General features: G+C 40.4%; 1 protein-coding gene and 1 long non-coding RNA gene across 7 annotated transcripts in view; one reads left to right on the top strand and one right to left on the bottom strand.

Annotated features, from left to right (window-relative positions):
* The window catches only part of PHF14 (PHD finger protein 14), a 380,891-nt gene that overhangs the window by 40,472 nt on the left and 318,040 nt on the right, over positions 1-22,379 (top strand). For all 5 annotated transcript variants that reach the window (XM_075922308.1, XM_075922310.1, XM_075922309.1 and 2 more), the window contains exon 5: positions 13,517-13,676. In XM_075922308.1, the coding sequence (XP_075778423.1) occupies positions 13,517-13,676 (160 nt within the window). The remainder of the gene's footprint in view (positions 1-13,516; positions 13,677-22,379) is intronic.
* LOC112544344 (uncharacterized) lies at positions 3,707-13,509 on the bottom strand. Of its 2 annotated transcripts, none has more exons than XR_012902028.1 (3): positions 13,367-13,509; positions 8,863-9,019; positions 3,707-3,843 (listed from the first exon to the last, which is right to left on the bottom strand). It is a non-coding gene; the product is annotated as an uncharacterized LOC112544344 (long non-coding RNA). The 2 variants fall into 2 exon arrangements; XR_012902029.1 differs by having other exon boundaries at positions 8,863-8,945.

Genomic DNA, 22,379 nt, shown 5'->3' with positions numbered 1-22,379 from the left:
CTTCTAGCAGCTGATCTGGAGGTGTGAATTACACTTTCCTCAGATCCCACTAAGGAATACACTAAGAAACTGCACCATCTGCTCAGGACACTCCCTAAACAAACACAGGAATAAATCGACACACCTTTAGAGCCCCGACCAGGGTTGTTCTATCTATTACCCAAGATCCACAAACCTGGAAATCCCGGATGCCCCATCATCTCGGGCATTGGCACTCTTACTGAAGGACTGTCTGGCTATGTGGACTCTCTGCTCAGACCCTACGCCACCAGCACTCCCAGTTACCTTTGTGACACTACGGATTTCCTGAGAAAACTACAATGCATAGGTGATCTTCCAGAAAACACCATCCTAGCCACCATGGATGTAGAGGCTCTCTACACAAACATCCCACATGCAGATGGAGTACAAGCTGTCAGGAACAGTATTCCTGATGATGCCACAGCACAACTGGTGGCTGAACTCTGTGAATTTATCCTCACACACAACTATTTCAGATTTGGTGACAACATATATCTCCAGACCAGTGGCACTGCTATGGGCACCCGCATGGCCCCACAATACGGCAACATTTTTATGGCTGACCTGGAACAACGCTTCCTCAGCTCTCGTCCACTTACACCCCTTCTCTACCTACACTACATCGATGACATCTTCATCATCTGGACCCATGGGAAGGAGACTCTGGAAGAATTTCACCATGATTTCAACAGCTACCACCCCACCATCAACCTCAGCATGGACCAATCTACACGGGAGGTCCATTTCCTGGACACCACGATACAATTAAGTGACGGTCATATCAATACCACCCTATACCGAAAACCTACCGACCGCTATACTTACCTGCATGCCTCCAGTTTCCATCCCGGACACACCACACGATCCATTGTTTACAGCCAAGCACTGAGGTACAACCGCATATGCTCCAACCCCTCAGACAGAGACCTACACCTACAAGATCTTCAAGAAGCATTCTGTAAACTGCGATACCCACACGAGGAAGTGAGGAGACAGATTGACAGAGCCAGACGTGTACCCAGAAGCCTCCTGCTACGGGACAAGCCCAAGAAAGAAACCAACAGAACACCACTGGCCATCACCTACAGTCCCCAGCTAAAACCTCTCCAACGCATCATTAGTGATCTTCAACCCATCCTGGACAATGATCCCTCGCTTTCACAGGCCTTGGGAGGTAGGCCGGTCCTTGCCCACAGACAACCCGCCAACCTGAAGCATATTCTCACCAGCAACTACACACCGCACCATAATAACTCGAACTCAGGAACCAATCCTTGCAACAAACCTCGGTGCCAACTCTGCCCACATATTTACACCAGCAACACCATCACAGGACCTAACCAGATCAGCCATACTGTCACTGGTACATTCTCCTGCACATCCACCAACGTAATATATGCCATCATGTGCCAACAATGCCCCACTGCTATATACATCGGCCAAACAGGACAGTCCCTACGTAAAAGAATCAATGGACACAAATCTGATATTAGGAATGGCAACATACAAAAACCTGTAGGGGAACACTTCAATCTTCCTGGACACACAATTGCAGATCTAAAAGTAGCCATCCTGCAGCAAAAAAACTTCAGGACCAGACTTCAAAGAGAAACTGCTGAGCTACAGTTCATCTTTAAGTTTGACACAATCAACTCTGGATTAAACAAAGACTGTGAATGGCTTGCTAACTACAAAAGCAGCTTCTGTTCCCTTGGAATTCACACCTCCAGATCAGCTGCTAGAAGTGGGCCTCATCCTCCTTGATTGGATCACCTCATCATCTCCAGCCTGATCCTGGCCTGCATATTTATTCCTGCCTCTGGAAATTTCCACTACATGCATCTGACGAAGTGGGTCTTTGCCCACGAAAGCTTATGCTCCTACACTTCAGTTAGTCTATAAGGTGCCACAGGACTCCTCGTCACTTGAACAGCTAGTTATAGTTACCCGTCATTGGTAGAGTACGGTAGAGCCGTGCCCCATCAACGGTCAGGATTGCCCTGCGAGGGACTGTCATGCACATGGATAGGTGTGTTGAGGGGCAGGACTTTCCATTTAACTTGGAGTGGTTCTGGGCAGTCACATACCAGTAGGTACCATTTATTTGGACCAACTCTGCATGTGTTATTTTCTTGGTAACAGCCACTACAAACCTAGACATTCGTTAAAGCGTTATATGGTCATGTACGTACATAGAATCTTTGTCAGAGTGGGTGCAACATTCACTGGGGTACAGTGCCTTTCCAGCGACTTCAGAGTATGCAACACCTTCTATTCTGGTAACAAGCATCAGAGGGGTAGCCGTGTTAGTCTGAATCTGCAAAAGCGGTGAGGAGTCCTGTGGCACCTTATAGACTAACTGAAGTGTTGGAGCATAAGCTTTCGTGGGCAAAGACCCACTTTGTCAGATGCAAGTCATACATCTGACGAAGTGGGTCTTTGCCCACGAAAGCTTATGCTCCAACACTTCAGTTAGTCTATAAGGTGCCACAGGACTCGTTACCGCTATTCTGGTAACGTGACCTTGCTTTAACACTAGCAGGGAGATCACCATTCTCACTAGTTGAATGCAAGGGATGTCCATGGGTGCTCGAAGGTTAAAGATTATGCTATGGCCTGTCCATATCAGCCTTTGTATTCTCATGGATTCTCTGTTTCCCCATTCCCACAGAGGAATATTGCGAAGATGGGGGTCTCACCACTTCCATAAAGGCTGGGTGGACTCAGCCATCTAAAAGGTCTGTTACAATTCCTTGTGTGCTGATAGCTAGAGCTTTCCCCATTCTTGTTCCTGAGAACTCGGTTAATCGTTCCCAGCTAAAGGCACGTCAACACGGGCCATTGCTTCACAAAGATTTGCCATGCTTCCAGGGTGACTTCTGTCTGTGCTTTAAGTGGCAGGCCCATCCAGAGTCAGTAGGCCCTACTTCCACAGGCACTATGCCGGTGTAATTAATGCTTGACTTGATTTCAATGTTTGGTTTCTTACCTACGAGATCCCACTCAAGTTCTAATACAAAAGATTGTGTGGTTATTTCAATGCCAGTGTTGTTTTATAGTATGCAAAGTAGTTGTGTTTAAATGAGGGGTAGCCCAGTGCTTGTATTTTCCTTGGCTGTCAGTATGCAGTCATCCTTCTTTAAAGGTGATTTGGATGCTGGTTGCATTAACTGCAAATACCGTCCCCTGAGAGGACCACAGCATGGTTTGAGAATGTCTTTCGTTATTAATGGGAAACCCATGCAATTCCATGGTTCTCTCCAGTTATTTTCGAAGCCTTTTAAGGCATTTTGCACCTAGCACCAGAGTAACTGGGCAATCGGCTGTTATTACAATGGTGAGGTTACTAGTTTCCCAGTTATTGGGAGCAATAGTGTATGATTCTATCCACGTTTTCTGATGTTCCACTATCGTTACTTCTGGCCAAGCCCCTTTCACGGTTAGTGTGTAAGTTTTGCAAAAACTAAATATTTCATTAATGTGGCAATTAAAGCAATCCCTTTCCGCTGGGTTTGCTTTGGTACCCCTCTCCCAGTCCTCCTTTTTCACATGGCAGACTCCTTGCTCTCTGTCAGGCTCCATAGGGGTAGCAGGAGCTGCCGCAGGAACGGTCTTATAGTTACCTTTTAGTTCCTTTTCTTGTTTACTTGTGACGACATTGTTAGCATTCACCTAGCTTAAACAATTACCAAACTATTATTCTTCCACTGAGTTTTTAGAGTTGCAATTTTATTGGGCCTGATCCTTTTTCTTTCCTTTTCACTTGTTAAACAGTTTTTTTTTTCAGTTGCTTTTCAGCTGGTGCCAGTGCTTTCTGATGTTCTGAAAGACAAAAGAATAATTTTCTAACCCTGGTGGGGGTGGCACATTATATTTTAAAATCCTTTTTTACTTTGTTACAAGTATTCTTGCTGACTTCTTGATCAGCCTGTTGTTGCCCAATAATTACTTATGCACAGGGCTCACTGAACTGCGGCGAGCCCTGCTCGCTAGCCGCGCTATCTGGTGATCTGTGCATGTGCAGATAGTCCTGCGCATGCACAGATCACCCGAATCCGGCTCTTCCAGGTTGTGATCTACTCGCCACAGGCGAGTAGATTACATAGTTTGTCGAGCACTGCTTATGTGTTTGTTTTGCAAACCAGCTTTTAAGGGTTTGGGTAAAGTACTTCACTGCTCAATTATTAAGGTAAAGATGGTATGCCTCAATTTCCCTTTTATACCACAGACCAGATTTTTAATAGTCTGTCTGTTGTGAAGCTCCAAATTTATTCAAAGGTAGTAACTGAGAGGCTTTACTGCTATTGTGATTTTCCTTAGCGCAAGGTGTTTGCTAGTTACCGTTCCAGCAAGCCTAAAAGGCATTCTCTTTGAAGCACATGAGGTGTTTTACAGGTTTTATGTAGCTTATTAGTGGAACAGTTTGCAATTTTAAGTGAGTGGGCATAATCCAAAACAAAATAAAACCAATTCATTTGAAACCTACCAAACAGATTCACAAATTTGCAGTGCATTCCCGGTTATGTATTTGACCAGTTAAATTCCAGTAGAATCCCTTATTTCCCATTTAGCAAATTTAACAAGTGTCCATAGCTAACTATTAAAATTAGTCTAGATGGGGATCGGTCGACAAGGAAAGCCTTTTCCCACCAATCCCTTATGCCTCGTGCAATGAGGTTTACAGAAGCAGTCGGAAAAGGCTTTCCTTGTTGACTGAACCCCGTCTAGACTGCTGCTTTTTGCTGGCAAAGTGCCGTGTCAGCAAAAAGCGGTGGCCATTTTTATTCAAATGAAGCGCAGGATATTTAAATCCCCACTTCATTTGTAATAGTGATGTGCCTAATCTACATCCCTCTATTGGCAGAGGGGTGTAGTTTAGACACCCCTGGAGTCAGGCTCCCCGTGGCATTTCAAAGCAGCAGTGCTGCGTCGAGCTCTGGATCAGCTGGGGACTCCTCTCTAACCCCGGATTCCATTCGGCGCTGCTTCTTTGAAATGCCACAGGGAGCCCGGCATCAGGCTCTTCCCAGCATTTCAAAGCGGCAGCGCTGAGTGGAGCTCTGGATCAGTCGGGGACTCCCCAAGTGACCCTAGGCTCCGTGCGGCACTGCCTCTTTAAAACGCCACAGGGTGCCTGGCGTAAGGCTTCTCTTGGTATTTCGAAGTGGCGGCACAGCACAGAGCCCCAGGTCAGTGGGGGAGTCCACAGCTGACCCTGGGCTCCATGCCACACAGCTGCTTTGAAATGCCAGGAAGAGCTTGATGCTGGCCCCAGGCTCTTCGCGGCACTGCCACTTTGAAGTACCCCCTGCTGCCTTTTTCTGATGGAGGCAGCAAAGGGGATGGGGCGCGACTAGTTGACAAGCTTGTTGACTATCCAATACGCATTTGCTTATTGGCTAGTCAACTAGTTCTTTACATCCCTAATGGTGGCCAGTCGTCATCCCTCTCTCCTGTAGGCTTATTAATTTTGGTTGGATGTGTTTCATCACTTGACAGTCTTTTAATTAAAATTATTCTTAATTTCTGGAGATTTGGCAACCCTATTCTCCCAGCTGGGCAGTGGGTGCTAGAGATTCTTAAAGGGGGAGCTACCTATTGTTCCTTGGTGAGTGCCTCTCTCTCTTTTGAAACTCTCAGTTCCATAAAGTTCCCGTATTCATTGATGCCGGTGGATGGCGTTTCTGTGACTTCATAGTAAACAATGTCCTAGACATAAAGCCATAATATCTGCAGAACAGATATTCTGTATAGTATAATTCCATCTTTGAATACTTACAGTATAGCTTTATTTGCAAGTCTCTGGCTACATTGCATTTTTTTGGGTTGACATTCCTTCATTTCCTCTGTTGGGGACAAGATTCTTTCAGTGTATTTATCAGCAGTGATTAATGATGATCTAGTGCATTCTCTTTCAGGAACAGATGCCCTCTTACTGATTATGTCAATATGCTGCAGAGCTTTTGCAAGCCGTAGTTAACAGAAAGGTTGAACACCTCCCTGTGGTTCATATATTTATTTTAAAATTATTAACGTGGTCACTGCGTCCAGCTTATGTTAAAAAATGCGTGGCTCAAGAAAAAATGACAAATGTGTGATGTAATTACATGATCGAAGGAGTTATATTTGTATTGTTACATAACTGAAGTTTGACCAGCACATGATAATGAAGGAAATAATTGTTAGAAATGCATTTGTAATTCTAGAAATAGTTAACTTAAGTACAGTAAAACTCCGACGGTCCGGCATCTGACGGTCCGGCACTCCTGATGGTCCGGCACCATCAGGAACCCGGAAGTGCTCTGGGCAGCCGGACCATTGGAGCTGCTCTGCCCCCAGCTTCCGGATTCAGCCGCTGCTAAAACTGACCAGCGCTGAATCCGGGAAGCAGGGGGCAGAACAGCTGGAGTGCTGCCGGGTAGGTCCAGTAGCGCTGCCCCTTGAGGCTGCGGGACCAGCCCAGCAGCACCCCAGCTGTCCCGGATTCAGCCGCTGCTGAAATTGACCAGCGGCTGACTCCAGGAAGCCAGAGACAGAGCTGCTCTGCCCCAGCTTCCTGGAGTCAGCCCTGGTCAGTTTCAGCAGCAGCTGACTTGGGGACACCTGGGGCAGAGCAGCTGGGGTGCTGCTGGGTTGGTCCAGTTCAGTTACAGAGATCTCATATTTTTTTAATCTTACCGATGAGTCTTGAACACAAATGGAAGACTATTTTAAAAAATGTCTGTTGTTGCTTAATTTCCTGAAGTTAGTTTTAGTTTACTATAGAAAATTCTAATTATGTCACTAGAGGAGTTTTAGCATTGTTACTACTTTGTTAGCCAATGGGTAATGAACCAAACAAATTACATTTGCCATATAATTGCAGAATTCAATATTATAATGCTCTGCAAACAAAAATATAAACTGATAATCTTACTTGAAAAGTAGCTGAATTTAATTTTTTAATAAGTCTTCCAGAATTTATTATGTTGTTTTAATGCAAAATATAGTTTCCTGCTGAGCAATAGGTGAATTTTCAGAGATTGAGATGTCATATAGATATACCTTATTGCCTTGAATATTTTGTTCATGGGCAAAATTTAATTGCTAGTGGCAATAACAGCACTTTTTTGTTCTCGCACAAAAATTTAAGTAGCAATTTCCTGAACTGCTTATTGCTAATTTAAAATATATTTTAAAAATAGAACTAGTTAAACTGTTGACTTTTTTATAACTAAAATTAATAAATCTGGCAACAGTGATTTAGTTTATATACAGACTTGCATAAATTTTAGATTTGAAGCATGTGAACACATCCATTATTGGTTGTATTTTATAAAGCAAAGAAAACAAACTGAAAATGTTTGAGTTTGAAGTTTAAAAAAAAAAGAGTAAGGTAGTAGTAGAGTTAATTAAAATTTTTAATGTAAAGGTGTTATAATTTATTGTTCAGACCTGAGGTATCTACACTTTGGATACCTATTGGTAGAACTAGTCCATTAATCCCCAAGTTGACACACACACACACACACACACACTTATTCTTCTACATATTTCAGTTGATTTGAATGAGGCTATTCACATAATTAAAATGACTTACATATTTGAGTATTTTTTTAGGTTTGGGACCCCAAGTCTTAATTTGAGAGGTACGTATCATGTTAGCAACTCCCATTGATCTACACAAGAATTGTGGGTGTTCAAGACTGTTTTTGGGCCTACTATTTTACTTTTTCTACTGTAAACAGGTAATAGTTTTTGCGCCAGAATTCACTGCAAGAAGCATAATCTAATACATAATCTAAGTTGCTAAATAGTTGGTTCCTTCAAGATCATAAACTGTGTTTTATAGAATAATATTTTAATTTTGTATTCATGAGAGTTTTAGCAATTTTTATTAACAAAAATAAGCTACAAAAGGAGGGAGGCAATTTTGTATTTGAACCCATTAATTAATTTAGGATAATTCATGTCTTTTTCTCGAAATGAGTACAGTGGTTTCCAGATAATCTATATGTTATACAGATGAACTGCATTGTATTCCTATTTTTGGAGGATCTGATTTTACTAGTTTACTACATGATTTTTTGTTCCTTGAAATTACCTGTAACATGTTTTGATTTGTTTTATGTTTTGGTTTGGTGTTTAGTAGGTAGATTTTTACATGGGAGTATCATTTTTATCTTGTTTGTTAGATTATAGCTGGTCTTGTATTCTGAATAACTCTTATCACCAGTAATATTTCTACTGTATGTAATTTCAAAGGTACCTTTGATGTTCTTAGTCTGCTAGCAGAATTCTTGCAGTGAGAAAAGAACCAGTCATAGAAATATTCCTCTCTTCCCCCCGTGTTTAGTAGGCAGGCTCACAAGTTAGGGGGAACATGTGATATGTACCATTCAGAGGTTACAGTACATTACTCGGTTGTTACCTTCAACTTGAAATTTATTTTTTAATGAACCAAAGTCAAAAATTGCTTTGGGTACTACCATCCTGACTGTTTCAGCTTTTGTGGTTTTACAATCACTTTTTTTTAAAGCTTTTTGTTTCTAAGAACTGACAGTGTATAGTAAACACCAAGTGATATCACATTCACAATTTTATTTTCACTGATCTTCAGCTGAGATCTTGTAACACTAGTAGATAATGTTTAAATTGATGGCCTCCCTTTTTAAAATGCATCTTATGCTGAATATATGCTTGCAAAAACATTATAGCTTTTTCTGAAATGTTAAATTGTTTACCTTAATATTGGTAAAACCAGAAAGGAGAATAGATTGTGTATTTTAGTTTTCTGTTTCTATAGATACTAGGATTTTGTTTGTTATATGGATGTAAAGTCATTGACAGCATTCACGGTACCTTTCTTTGCTTCATAGCTGTAAACTCCCACCTCTTCCCCTTTCCCTCTGACCGAATTGTCTTCAGATATTCTGGGATTTCATCTGTTTTTGTAGATAAGAGTTTATTCTTGCAACCAATTCATGCACACTCATATGCTGTTCCATTGCTCCCAGACCTACAAAAATGGCTAGGATGTATAAGAAAAGACAGTAATCTCTACAAAACATTTTCCGTTATGTTTTGCCTAGAAATAAATGAAAGGAGTTTCATGAGAAATATATACAAGAAAATCTCCTTGATCTGGTTAAAAAAGTTCAGGGAGATATGGAAACCCAGCTGTTAACAATTTCAAACAAGGGTTGTTATTACAAACAAATGTTCTTATGTGCTCAGTCAAAGTTGCTTGTACCTAAATTTCTATTTTACTGGAATTTTCTATTCAGTTATAGGTCCGTTTAATAACAAGCATACCATCTCAACTTGCCCAGGCCCTAATATGTGATGACAAACTGAAATAAAGAGGACAAAAATAATTTACGCAGGAAAGGTTAAAACAAAGGTTGTTAATCCTTTAATGTAACTAAATCTTGAAACCTGTTTCCTGATTCTTTATTTCTGATGTATGTAATTTTTAGTAATAAAAGCAAAAGGACTCCAATATAGGTGCCTTTGGACAGTGAATGAAGAGGAACATTTGAGGACAAGTTTAGGTTGATGCATAGAATAGTAACACATCTGTTTAGCTATGTTTTGTTTGTCTAAGTAATCCTAGTGTGTTTCTCTGTAGTACAGTATCTGAGCTTCAACAAACCACATTGGCCAGTGCACACCCTCACTTAACTCTGAACAATTTGTTTGCCTTTATACAGTGCTAAGAGCTACCTTTTGTAAGATGAGATGTAATATTAATGTGATAAGTATAATAATGCTAATACTATAGCCGTTTGTTGGGCATTTTGCTAATTTGACAGTGTAAAGTATGCTTGTTAACATGATTCATGATTTATGCTTGAGAACATAAATACATGCAAGTCATATTTAAAAGAAAAAAATTAAATGCATGTTAATGTTCTCTTACTTGACAGATTCCAATAGAGATGGAAAGTCTTCAAAATTCCACTGCTTAAAAGTTGGAGTATGTAAACGTCATAATTGGAAAAAATAGTGTTCAGAAAGGAAGTAGAGACCCAAAATTAATACAGTTCTAACATCCTCTTTTAACCTGAAATGTCTGTAGAAGAACTAATGCAAATTCCCCAGTTTCTGTAATGTAAGTGATTGAGCAGCATTTAAGGCAGTGCACTTTGGGCAAGGAAATGTTTGTGGAAATTATCTTTAATTTTCGCCTGTAATATGCATTTTGTGATTAGCCTGGCTTTGTAGCTGAGTCTTTCATTGCTCTGGCATGAGATACTGTGACATGTTTTGGGGCCAACTAAAATCCAACGATAGCTAGCTGATTTTTTTTTTTCAAAAATACACTTTGAGGAGAACTTTGGTATAATTGTCATAAGCAATTTGTTTTATATTTTGGATAATGTTACGAATTATATTTTCATTAAAAACTGGGAGAGGTCACCCTTTTTTAATTTTGATTACAGATATCTGAAATACATGAGCAGATTTCTTTCTCTTAATGCGGAAGAGAATAGAAAGGTACAGGAGAAGGAAGGTTAATGTGCTCATGTGATGGTAAGGAAGAATGGTAGACATGGTTATGTGATATGGTAAGCAGAAGATGCAGAGAGGTCAGTTTATGGAAGAGGTGAGATGGGCTCGAAGAGGTTAATTGATTAGTGATGAGAATGGAAGAGAAATCAGGACCTACGAGGAGTTTAGAAATGTAAGAGGGTAGATTTGAATGGCAGAATGGAAGGAGAGGAACCTTTAACCTTGCTGTTTTAGGCAAAATTAGAGAAATGGGAAGAGGAAAGGATAGCCTATGCTGAAAAATTTTGTATCCCTTATAAGACTTACGTAGGTGTGAGCGTGCTTCTACATTTCCTGAGCCCTGCAAATCCTCTCAGTGAGCCTGTCTTTACATGAGATGAGATTTTTGGGGGCAGAGAAGATAGTAAAGAACTTTGTTTAATATTCCAAAAGAACTGTTGGAAAATTAGATTTGTTTCAAGTAAGTATACTCAACATGTATATATTCTATGTCCTTATGATACATATTAAATGTTAAAGTTCAGGGGAATTGCTTCTGTATTCCCCACGTAGTGCTGCAAGGGTACTTGCTTTTAGGCCTCCATCTCCCTTTCTGTCATTTTTGTTGGGCCTACAGAAATACATTTGCTTTCCCTGCAGACCAGAGTTTTTTTTGCAGGCTTCAGAGTTCCTTGCCTACACTGTTATTCTCCAGAAGCCAGATGGCCTAAATGGCCAGCATCTCTAGTTTGCTTTTTCTTCAGAGCTGTAAACTGCATAACTACCAGTGTCAATAAATTACCACACAGGTATTTCTAGCAGGTACATTTATTTCTAAGGTGAAAGCATTATAGAGGAAAAACTATTCATAACAATAAACCTATACACATGCTTAAACTTGGCAGAGGTCACTCCCCTCTTCCTAGCCTCAGCAGGAGCTCTGACATAAGCCAGTCCTGTAGACCCTTCCCTAACCATTGGGGCTCCCCCTTGGACAGAAGGGTTTTTGGATCAGAAAGAAGGCCAGAGTTAAAGTTTAAGCTATGACAAAGTCTTTTGTATATTTGTCTCCTAGAAAATCCAGTTTGCTTGAGTGTTTGCAGACTTCTCCAGGTGCTGATATCTCACTGGAGATGTTACATGAGTGAATTTGCCTAATAATTCCTACTGTTCTTAATTCCTGGAGGGAGGTAATGACTTTCCCCAAGGAGTTGTATGAATCATTGTGAGCCACTGATTACATTCATTTAATACAGTAAGATTTCTCCTATATATTGCAAAAAGATTGCCAGCTCTGTCACACATCAGGATTGTTTTTAAAACCTTGATTTATTTTTACAGCACTTCCCTGTTACCAGTGATCTTTTATATGGCTGCAATGTTTTTGCAAACTTCTGGTTGATGGATCAAATACATTATTTTGCAGCTCTCAAATTTTGTTGGATGTTATAGAATAAGTGTTAATAAAGAACATCTATTTCACAATTTTAAATCGGAGAAATAAAGTAAAAGCCATTGTTCTGTATTCCTGAGCTCTGTATATTTCTCAAAGATGATGTTTTTACTATTTTTAGTGTATAGTAACAAATTCTTCATCTAGCTTTCAGTTTTGTGGTATCTCAGGTGGGAAATTCTATTCTAAAACTTCTAGAATAATAGTGTGTGTTACATTTTTAAAACATTCATTTCACTTCTCATGTTACCTCACCTTTCCCCCCACTCTCCCCTTCCTTGGCCAGTTATGCCAATCTTAACATGTCATTTGTCCACCTCGCCAGTAGTGTCTGCATTTCCTTCAATACTGATCTCTATACTTAACACTCTTCCTGATTTTGTTTATAAGGCTCTTTTTCCTTTCTTTCTAAACTCTCACCTCTGTCATTACATCTATTTTGCAATGATTGTGGGGTGCATGTTTGCAGAGTATTTGAAGTAAAAAAACATTAAAAACTTGCTTTTGGTGTGGGCAGTCACCACTTTACCATTTTACTTATTGGTCCTCTCCCTCTCTGCCTTTGGGACAACAGAACATGCCTGTTGTTGTTGTGTTTGTTGTTTTTTGTATAGTGTTAGTGTGTCCTGGATTCTCATGGATGAAGGGACTCCTAATAATGCTGGGGAAAATTCCCTTAAACTCTAATTTGAAATGTCGGAATAAGTGCTGTGTAAACATTCTAACCTCTTCATAAACTTACATTTACTTATTTAGATTTTTGTTTTTGCTTTGATGCATTTATTCATGTTGTGTATTTTAATTTTCAAGGTCACCTGAAAAGGAGGAAAAATAGCTTGTGCCCATTTTTGTATAATGTACAACAAAAGACGGCTTGAAAGCTTTTTTTTTCCCCATAGGTGTGGTGTGTTTTTTTTTTTGTTTGTTTTTTTTTTGTTTTGTTTTTTTTGGTTTTGTTTTTTTTGCATTAGTACATCAGTTTCTGTCAGGGAAACTATAAACTGACTGGAAAGTTAATGTTATCATGACATCATGAGCTAAAAAGTGAGGACTTTTAATTGCTATTTGAAATCCTTTTTTTAATGCCAATTTAAGTTTTACTGACTAACATTTGTAATAGTGGAAGCCTTTATTAAAGGTTTAACACTCTTATCCTTTCAGTTAAGATGTTGAAGTTTATCATTAAAAGCTTCCACATACCTTCCTACCAAACTAGGGAAGATCGCATAGTCTTGGTATTTTTGTGGTAAAATACATATAAATCATACAGCTAAAATAAATTTTTTTTTTTTACTTCTAAACAAACACTTTCAGGCCTTCTTTATATACTGGAAAAGTAAAATTAAAAAATCAAAAGTCTAATTTAAAAATAAATCCTTTGAAAGTCATCTTCAAGGACTACATTTATTAGATACTCACCTTTTTGTGGGTGCAAAGTTATGCTTCCTGTTGTTTGAACCTGCAAAAAACCTGTTTAGGGCTAGGTTGAAAATCTGTCCCTTGAAGTCTGTTTTGAAATAATCATGCCTCCTTTTGTATTCAGTTGTTTTTTCTTATCTATGTCTTTAGGTTGCTATGGTGTTGACGGAGAGAGTGATTCTATTATGAGCTCAGCTTCGGAAAACTCCACTGAACCTTGGTTTTGTGATGCATGCAAATGTGGGGTATCTCCTAGCTGTGAACTATGTCCCAACCAAGATGGAATCTTCAAGGAGACAGATGCTGGAAGGTCAGGTTGCAGAAGTGATTTAATATAACCACATAGTATTTAAAGTTAATACATGATTCTGGGCCTATTTGTTTGAGTTTCATTAGGGGGCACTATCATAAATGAAATTGCATAGGAGGTAATCTCTTTTCCCATTTTGATTTGGAAAAAAATGCTTGCATTTTCTAGTCAAGCATTTAATTTTTGTGTACTTTTAGTATCCTTTATGCCCTATATAATAGGAAGCAGATATTGATTGTTTGATTTGAACATCAAAATTTATAGCCCTATAAACTAAAAATAGACTGAGGTGAAGCAGAGGTCAATATGTAGTTCAGGAGGCAATAAATCTTGATGTTCACAGATATATGCAGTCAGCATACATTGTTATATACATTAATCAATATTGAGAGAGCTTCCCTTCTTGGCCATGAATTGCTTGTTGAGAGTAGGAAAAAAATATTTTAAAGAGTCAAAGGAAATTAAAAGTGTAGAAAGTTATTTACTTATTTTATGTATTTCCAGCATTTATACTGCATGCACCACCAAAATATATGGAACAGAGCTTAGAATAAGCCAAAAGCAAAATCCTTGTGTAGGCAGCTAAATAACCAGTGGGGGCTCCTCCTTCCCTCTTAGTATCAATAATTCATAGAGATGTAGGACTTTGTTGGTAGATTAAATAACAGGAGAAGAGAACCAGCAATTATGGAAAACCCTTAACAAAGGCATGTATAATATAGTTTTATGAATATAGTCGGGGTGGGTTTAATCTAATTTCTGGCAGCAATGAATTCTGAAAATGAGGCCCTACTTCTGCCAACAAACTGGTTTCTTTGAACTTCACCTCTGTCAGAATTTATCTGGAGGGTTTTAGGCAAACACAGCTCATGTGATTGGTCAGAGAGGTCTTGTCATAGTTAGGCCTTGGCCAATTATGGTTTTATAGATGTTAAGCAACACCTTAAATGTTACCCAGAAGCTTGCTGATAGCCATTGTGTAGTGTGAAGCACCCTTATAATATGTGTACCCCTGCTGGTCACCTTAATCAGATGACCGAATACTCCATTCTTCACTAGCTGGAGTTTGTGTTGCACCTGTGGTTGACAATGTATAGGGTGCATTGAAGCACTATTCTGGAAGTAACAAAGGCATGTAGGAACATAGTTTCTTCTTCAAGGAGCAATTAAAAAAGACTTTTGGCTACCCCAAGATAGAAAAAGACACTTCTGACCACTGAGAGATGCAAGAGGCTGAGATTGCAGACCACTTTGACAGTTGGCAAGCAGATGTAGTAATTTAGAGGATTGCTCATAGACATCATTATTTTTCTCTGTGAGGTGATTCCTGTCAGTGAGCGTCACCTCAGTCTTGTCTAGACTCTGCTTCAGTCTGTTAGCTTTCATGCTAGTGATGATCTCTGCCAGATAATAGGATAGCAAGTAAGTGTCTGTCAAGGTCTCTGTACCTCTTATTACCTCCCCATTTCCCCACATAGATTTCCATGTTGATCAAGTGGGATAACAATATTAAGCTCACATGGGACCCTGCATGCTAGACAACTCAGACAGGAATAGAACAGAACCATTGTTATTCCTCCTTTCCCGAGCTGATCAAATAAATAAATCAAGAACACTGGATGTTGATGATGATGATGATGATGATAAATCCTCTTAAAAAAATCCTGGCAGAATTAGCAATGGTGCCTGACTTCTGACCCACAAGATATCTAACCATCAAGGTCACTGCTGGTGCCACACCATATGCACATATATTTCTACACATCTGAAAATTGTGTGATATTCAAAGAATTGAAGAGTTTTCAGTTACTGGGCCTGTTATCAACACTTTAGTTATCAATCTTAGCAGAGGAAGAGAGTACAAATAGTTGGCAAGAACATTAATGTCAAAAGATAGTGGCGCTCAGCCTAGGTTAAAATCTATTGGACTTGAATGGGTGTAATAGTCCTGAGAAACTTTATTAGTTGTGGTGATGGATGTGTAAAAGACCCATGTAATTATGTATTATTATTATTTATTTATTGAAGTAGTACAATAAAACCTGTTATCCAGCATGCTCGGGGATTAGGGCATTCCAGTTATCTAAAAATTTCGGTTATCTGAGGGTCCCATCAATGGAAAAATCAATGGACAATAATAGTAAAACTCAAGTTTTTAATATTGGTAGTTTTATAGTGTGAGGCTGTTGGTCTCATTTCTATTTTGAGTTAAAGATGATTAGTACTACTTAATTTTTTATTTAAGCCAATCATGGTAAACCAAGCCAGGCCTGTGCTGCTGAAGATATGACAGTATTGTGGCTGGGGCCAATGCTGGTTAACAAAGTTTTCTGGTTAACAGAGTGCCGGATAACAAAGGTTTCACTGTATAAGCACACTAACCTTCAACCTTGCAGCATATATGACTATGAAATCATTCATAATTTCAGTGTGCATTTGTGGAGATAATGTTCATTTTGTATCTTTTAAAGCTAGTATAATCAGCTATGTATTGTACAACAAAATAGAGTCTTTATTAGTAAATAATGGTATAGACAAAGTATATTAGAGTGCCTGCTTTCTCCACTTTCAGATACCTGCTTAACTTTATAGCTGGATTTAATAACTTTCTCCCTCAGTAACTTCAAGAACCAAAAATTTTGGTATTACAAAAATGATCCAGTTATATTTTCATAAATATGGAAATAGTAAGAACTATTTAAGTACAATAAAGTTTCATTTTACTTTTTGTTGATAATCATTTGCTTTTGTGTTATGACTCAAAGGAAGATAGCCTCCGTGGGCTAGATGCGGCCCGTCGAGCCCTTTGATCCAGCTAGCAGCTGCTCTGCCGCTCCCCCACCCCGGGGCCAATTGAAATCTGGGGACAGTGTGTGAAGTTTCTCCCCCTGCCCAGAGCACGCACCACCAGAGGTAGCTGCCAGCTGTGCTGTTCAGAACAGCTGGCGGTTCTTTCTAGGTGCTGCACTCCCATGGCGGGGCAGGGGGTAAAGACTTCACATGCTCCCCCAGGCCTTGATTGACCTGGGGGTGGGGGGAAATGCAAAGTCGCCTCCCATTACCAGGTGTGTGTGGCAATTAGAGGGAACCACCAGCTGTTTTGAACTGCTGGCAGTTCCCTCTAAGTACTGTGTGTCCTTGGCAGGGTGAGGATAGGGGACAAAGACTTCACAATCTCCCACACTCTCAGGCCAATCAGGGTCTGTGGGCGAGGGAACATACAAAGTCTCCTGGCCTTGCCCCTTCTGTCTTGGGTTCTGCCCCTTCTGGGGTGGCCTGCAACCACTTCTGAAATTCATGATGTGGCCCTCCCTTCAAAAAATTAACGCCTATTCCTGCTTTATCTGGGAGGGAGGGGAGGAGGAAGCTTTAATTACACTGTTTGGTACTTTCCCTATCTGTTGCAGGTATGCTCTCATTCTTCAGTTCAAGTGCTATAAAACATTGTATACATATATTGTATATAATGTGCTCCAAGGATTTAGCTATGTTTTATGCCTGCCATCTGCTGTCTCTCCCTGCCAAGGATTTTGTTTCATCTTACTTTTAGCTTTCTTGTCCAACTTAGTTCTCTAGTAGTGATTTGACTCTGCAATCATTGGGAGATAAACACATTCAGGATGAGTCCCTTAGAAACGGCATTATGTAACAAAACTAGTTTTCCATCTCCTGTACAGTAAATGTTATGTTAAGAATAACTTTAATGAGTTTAATTCTTGCAGGAAAAATTATGGTAGTGTGTAAAGCTTCGTAGGGCCATATCTCCCCTTTACTTTTTAATCATTGGGGAGGATTCTATATAATGTGAGTTTAGTCTTGGGGAGGAGGGGAGAATGCGACCTACAATGAAAAACCTCTGGATACCAGAAACCATGCTCTTTAATGTTGCCCACCATGACATTTTAAAAAATAGACCAATGATTTAGGCCTTATAGTCAACAGTTTACTCACATTCATAAAGTTATGGCACATGCTTGAATTATTAGCAGGACTGAGGCCTCAAACACTGCCAGAGACCTTACCTGAAGTTTGTTCTTAAACTAGTTTCCAGTGATTGGGTCTATATTTTAAAACAATTTGGAACAATTCAGTTCCTCACAATTAGCAGTTATCAAATTTTAAAGAGTAGTTGTAGTGGTAGAATAAATGGCACACACAACTATGCTAAAAAGAATATCAAGTTTGCAAAAGAAAGTATTCAGAAGCTACATAGTGCCAGCACTAAGGTTGAATATGCAACCTGTAGTTATCGCCCCTTGTACATGTGTATTGACAGTCTTTAATTTCATGTTCACATACTTTATAAAAACACTGGACCACAAAGTGTGCTTAAATATTTTGTAAACCAGAGAGGCATTGATCAATGTGAGAACATTTCTTCATTCTACTGGTTCTCTGCACAGCATGGCTGCATAGTTAGATAGGATTGTTTTCTTCATTACTGACTTAAGGGGTCATCCCAGCTTGCTTATGTTTGAGTTCAGAAAATGTCTTCTATGGCAATCTTGGACCCATGGTCCAGAGCTCGAAAATAGGAAAGCATAGTGTCCTCTGTAATAATCCTAGTTTAAGTAACAAGTGGGAGTAAGGGGACATATATGGAGTTTAAAAATTTGATTCTCAATCTGTGGGCTGGTCAGATTTTTTTCTGTCTGAAAGGACACAGATAAAGTGGAAGAGAACAATTACATTCAGTGTGAAAAGTCCCTCATCCTCTTCAGATCTTTGCCTGGAAGTTTCAGTCATTAGTAAGAACCATTACCCATTCATAAATTTTAAGCTGTTAAGGATAGGGACTGTCTATTATGTTTCAGAAGTGTCTAGTACAATGTTGTCCAGCCTGGTTGTAGTCTTTAGGCACTACCATAGCATAGATATTAAATAACAAAATCCTCTTTCCTCCATTAAATCCCACCATTTTAGAGGAACTCTAGCTATGTTAGACATGCATCAGTGCTTATGATGTGAAATTACATATAGATGAAAGTCCAACCTGTTCAATTTCTCTTCACAATGAAATCAGAATAATTTATCTCTGCTAAATAAAAGCTGAATAGTTATTTTAATGAAGTGTCTACTTTCGCTAAAGATTCTTTTTTGCCTTAACTTTGCAGTTCCATGAATATAAAGGTAGATTTTAAAGTTTTTCCTCCAAAAAGTATTATGCTAGCATATGAATTTTGTCCAGACCTTGTTTTGGGTGGTTATTTTCTTCTTCCTTAATCAACATCTGTTGTCATTGCTCCAAGCAAAATGGATGGTAAAGTAACAAGGAAGATTATTCTTCTATGATTACCCAATTTGTCTTAATTACAAGGTTCTAATACATGTGCAGCTAAACAAATGAGCAGGAAAATATTTAGAACTGGTATTAAATGCAGCTCAATCTGCCTCAGCTGTGAACTTGACTGACTTCTGTATGTTTTTTAATAAAGATTCAGGTTGGAGTTCGCACATAGGTGGTTGAGGAAATGAGACACTTGTGTGCCAATCACACTGAAATGGCAGTTTAAATCTGTAATACTGTAATACTTGCGTGACATGTACTAAAACATTTTGAGAAGGTCAGTGTGAAGCAAGCAGCCAGCTGTTGGGTTTATCATAGATAAACTCCTACAGAGTGCAGCAGCATTTAATACACCAGTGGAGCATGAAAAAACTGTGCAAATTAAATTGAGGAGCAGCTGCTTGTTGAAGATGTGTATCTTTATATTGAACTCTGCAGGGTGCATTTGGGAAGTTGTATTAAAACTTACTATCAAATCTTAAACTAAAACCTTGGCTTTTTTAAAATAGTAGATAATTGTGAAGATGTGTAACTATTTCTCCACTTCCACCTGTAAAAATGTTCTCAGTCTAACACATCTTAAATGAGTGGTATGGTGCAAAAAAGAACGCCTACACTGCAGAATGCTTTTAGTAACAATAAAACAGATCTTCTTTTAACGTTATCTCAAGGTTATGAGACTTCTACATATGGCTTCAGATGGCATTCTGTTGAGGAAAGTGTTAGAGCTGTGACACTTGGCATGCACACACAGATTATTGACACCCATAAATGATACACATTTGGAATTGTTTGAAATGCACGTATATTTCATTTGTTGAAGAAAACGAGAACACTTTGTACCTGATCATGGCTGGTCCTGTGTACTGGTGTGAGTTTGTAAAGTGGGGATCAGCTGATCCTTAAACAAGTGCACCATGTGACTTCCTTTCCAGTGGAAAATCAGGTTCACACTGCCTGCTCCATTTCCTCCCTCCAAAGGATGTTCAATGTCTTCGTGTATCAGGGTGCAAACACAGTGTTAAGTACATATACCTAATAGCTTACTGCCTCTCTGGAGCAGTGGAAAGATTGAAAGGAATTTTTTGAAGCTCGAGTTATAACCCCTTGTAGCTGTGCAACAGTCACAAGGGGGCGGTGTCAGCCGACGGTCAGGGCAGTGAGTGGTTGTGTGTGTGTGTGTGTGTGTGTGTGTGTGTGTGTGTGTGTGTGTGTGTGTGTATATTATACACCTGAGACTTCAACTGCTGAGACCGGGGTCCCTTGCAGTGGGCAACCTGGAAGAGGTTGACGGGCGCCCCAATAAGTGTACAGAAAGAGCTTATTACACTTCAGATTTTAGCTGCTAGAATCTGTGATTCCTTCACAGCGGGCAGCCTGGGGGAGGCTGAGAAGTGCCCCAACGGATTCTGCCACCTGGGAGTGACACAAATCCAAAAGCCCAAGCTCTCCCTGTATCTGTCCCTAATGACTGGCTGACGTTCTTTTAAATTGTGCCTGGTTCTGTTACAGCAACTGAAGGAGTCAGGTTAAAGCTTAAACATTTACAGGTTTATTGAGGAAGCTTATAAATCATATGGTTGCAATGGCTATTGTTCTATTTCTTAACTGCTGGCAAGTGTGTGTGTGTGTGTGTGTGTGTGTGTATATCTTTAAAAAAATGGTTACAAAGAAGATAAAGATAGGAAATAGAAAATAATGGTACCAAATGACAGCTTAATCTTTAAAGAGCTCTATTCTATGCATGCACTATAACAAAAGGACACATACAGGTACAATTTTTACCCCCTTCTGCGTCACTCGGTCCCAGCGTGTCAGGCCAGGATCGGTCCCTCAATTCCTCGGAAAGACGAAAGTACGAGGTGAGCGTCCCCGTGGAACCTCGGGAGGTCAAACACCTAACCCGACCAGCAGGTAGAGGGCAGATTGACACTCAAAAGTGAGTGCGCTGCCATACCCACTTATACACCCATTGGGTCACGTATTTCTCTTTCTTATCTGTAATGCCAAATGGTGCTGGCCTGTCTTTTGTGACACCAGTTCTTACAAGGGAGTTGTGAACTTAATTTACACTTGTAAGAGAGAGCTGAGAGGATTAAATTGGAAGTACTGGGCATTCTTTTTCTCAGTGGGAAATTCCTCTCCCAGGGACTGTGTGTGTGTTCGAATCAACATGGGTGCCAGCCGGGCACTTCTTGCAGCTTCGAGCTCAGTATATTGCCTTAATTGTTACTCAGGGAACACTCGCATATCCTGATCTCGCATCAAAGCAGATCAAAGCTTAATGGCTATGCTGATTTTCTTATTGTTCCTTCTCTGCTCTGTATACAGACATCTCAGAGGGCAAGCAAGATTGTTTGAGACGGGGGGGGCTGTCTGGCTACAGGCGGGACTAAGCGTCCCCTACTGTTACCCTCGGTACCTCAGTCTCCTCTGTGTCGTATTGTCTTGAAAAGAAGTCTGCATTTTGGTGGCTCGCTCCAGCTCTGTGTGCCACCTTGAAGGCGTAGGGCTGTAGCAACAAATACCATCTCGTAAGGTGAGCATTGGAGATTCTCATCGTTTGCAGCCACCGTAAGGGGGCATGGTCCCTTACCACCTGGAACAGATTCCCTAGGAGGTAATAGCGTAACATATTAACAGCCCATTTCACTGCCAGGGCTTCTTTCTCTATGGTAGAGTACATATGCTCGCGCAGGAATAGCTTCCGGCTAATATATACTACCGGGTGCTCTTCGGGCCCTTCTCCTTGGGACAGTACAGCCCCATTCCTCTCTCGGATGCGTCGGTCTGCACTATGAATGGGTGGTCGAAGTCTGGCTGTGCCAATATGGGGGCCTCAGTCAGCCAGGCCTTTAGCATTTGGAACGCCTTCTTGCAATGGGGGGTCCACTGCACTCTCTGGGGCAAGGCTACTTGCATCAGATCCGTTAGCGGTGCGGCAACTGACACAAAGTTGGGTACTAAGCGTCGGTTGTAGCCTGCTAAGCCCAGAAACTGTCGCACCTGCTTCTTGGTCCGTGGGGTTGAGTAAGCCCGTACTGCCTCAATCTTGTCTACCAGAGGCCTGAGCTGTCCTCAACCAACTGTGTAACCCAGGTACGTCACTTCACTTTCCCCAAAATGACATTTCCTCAGGTTAGTGGTTAGCCCTGTGTCTTGAAGTGTCTTGAGGGTGGCTTCTACCCTTTGAAGGTGTTCTAACCACGTTGCACTGTAGATGACAATGTCATCAATATAGGCGGCTGCATATTGGCCATGGTCTCTCAGGACTCGGTCCATCAGTCGCTGGAAGGTCGCGGCTGCCCCATGGAGGCCAAATTGCATCCTCACAAATTGGTACAGGCCGAAGGGGGTGGAAAAGGCCGTCTTCTCTTGTGACACTGGGCTGAGGGGGATTTGCCAATATCCTCTGG

Source organism: Pelodiscus sinensis, chromosome 2 (genome assembly GCF_049634645.1).
Source record: "Pelodiscus sinensis isolate JC-2024 chromosome 2, ASM4963464v1, whole genome shotgun sequence".
NCBI lineage: Eukaryota > Metazoa > Chordata > Testudines > Trionychidae > Pelodiscus > Pelodiscus sinensis.
The sequence above is the reverse complement of the archived record's forward strand: the minus strand, read 5'-3'. Positions and strand labels throughout refer to the sequence as shown.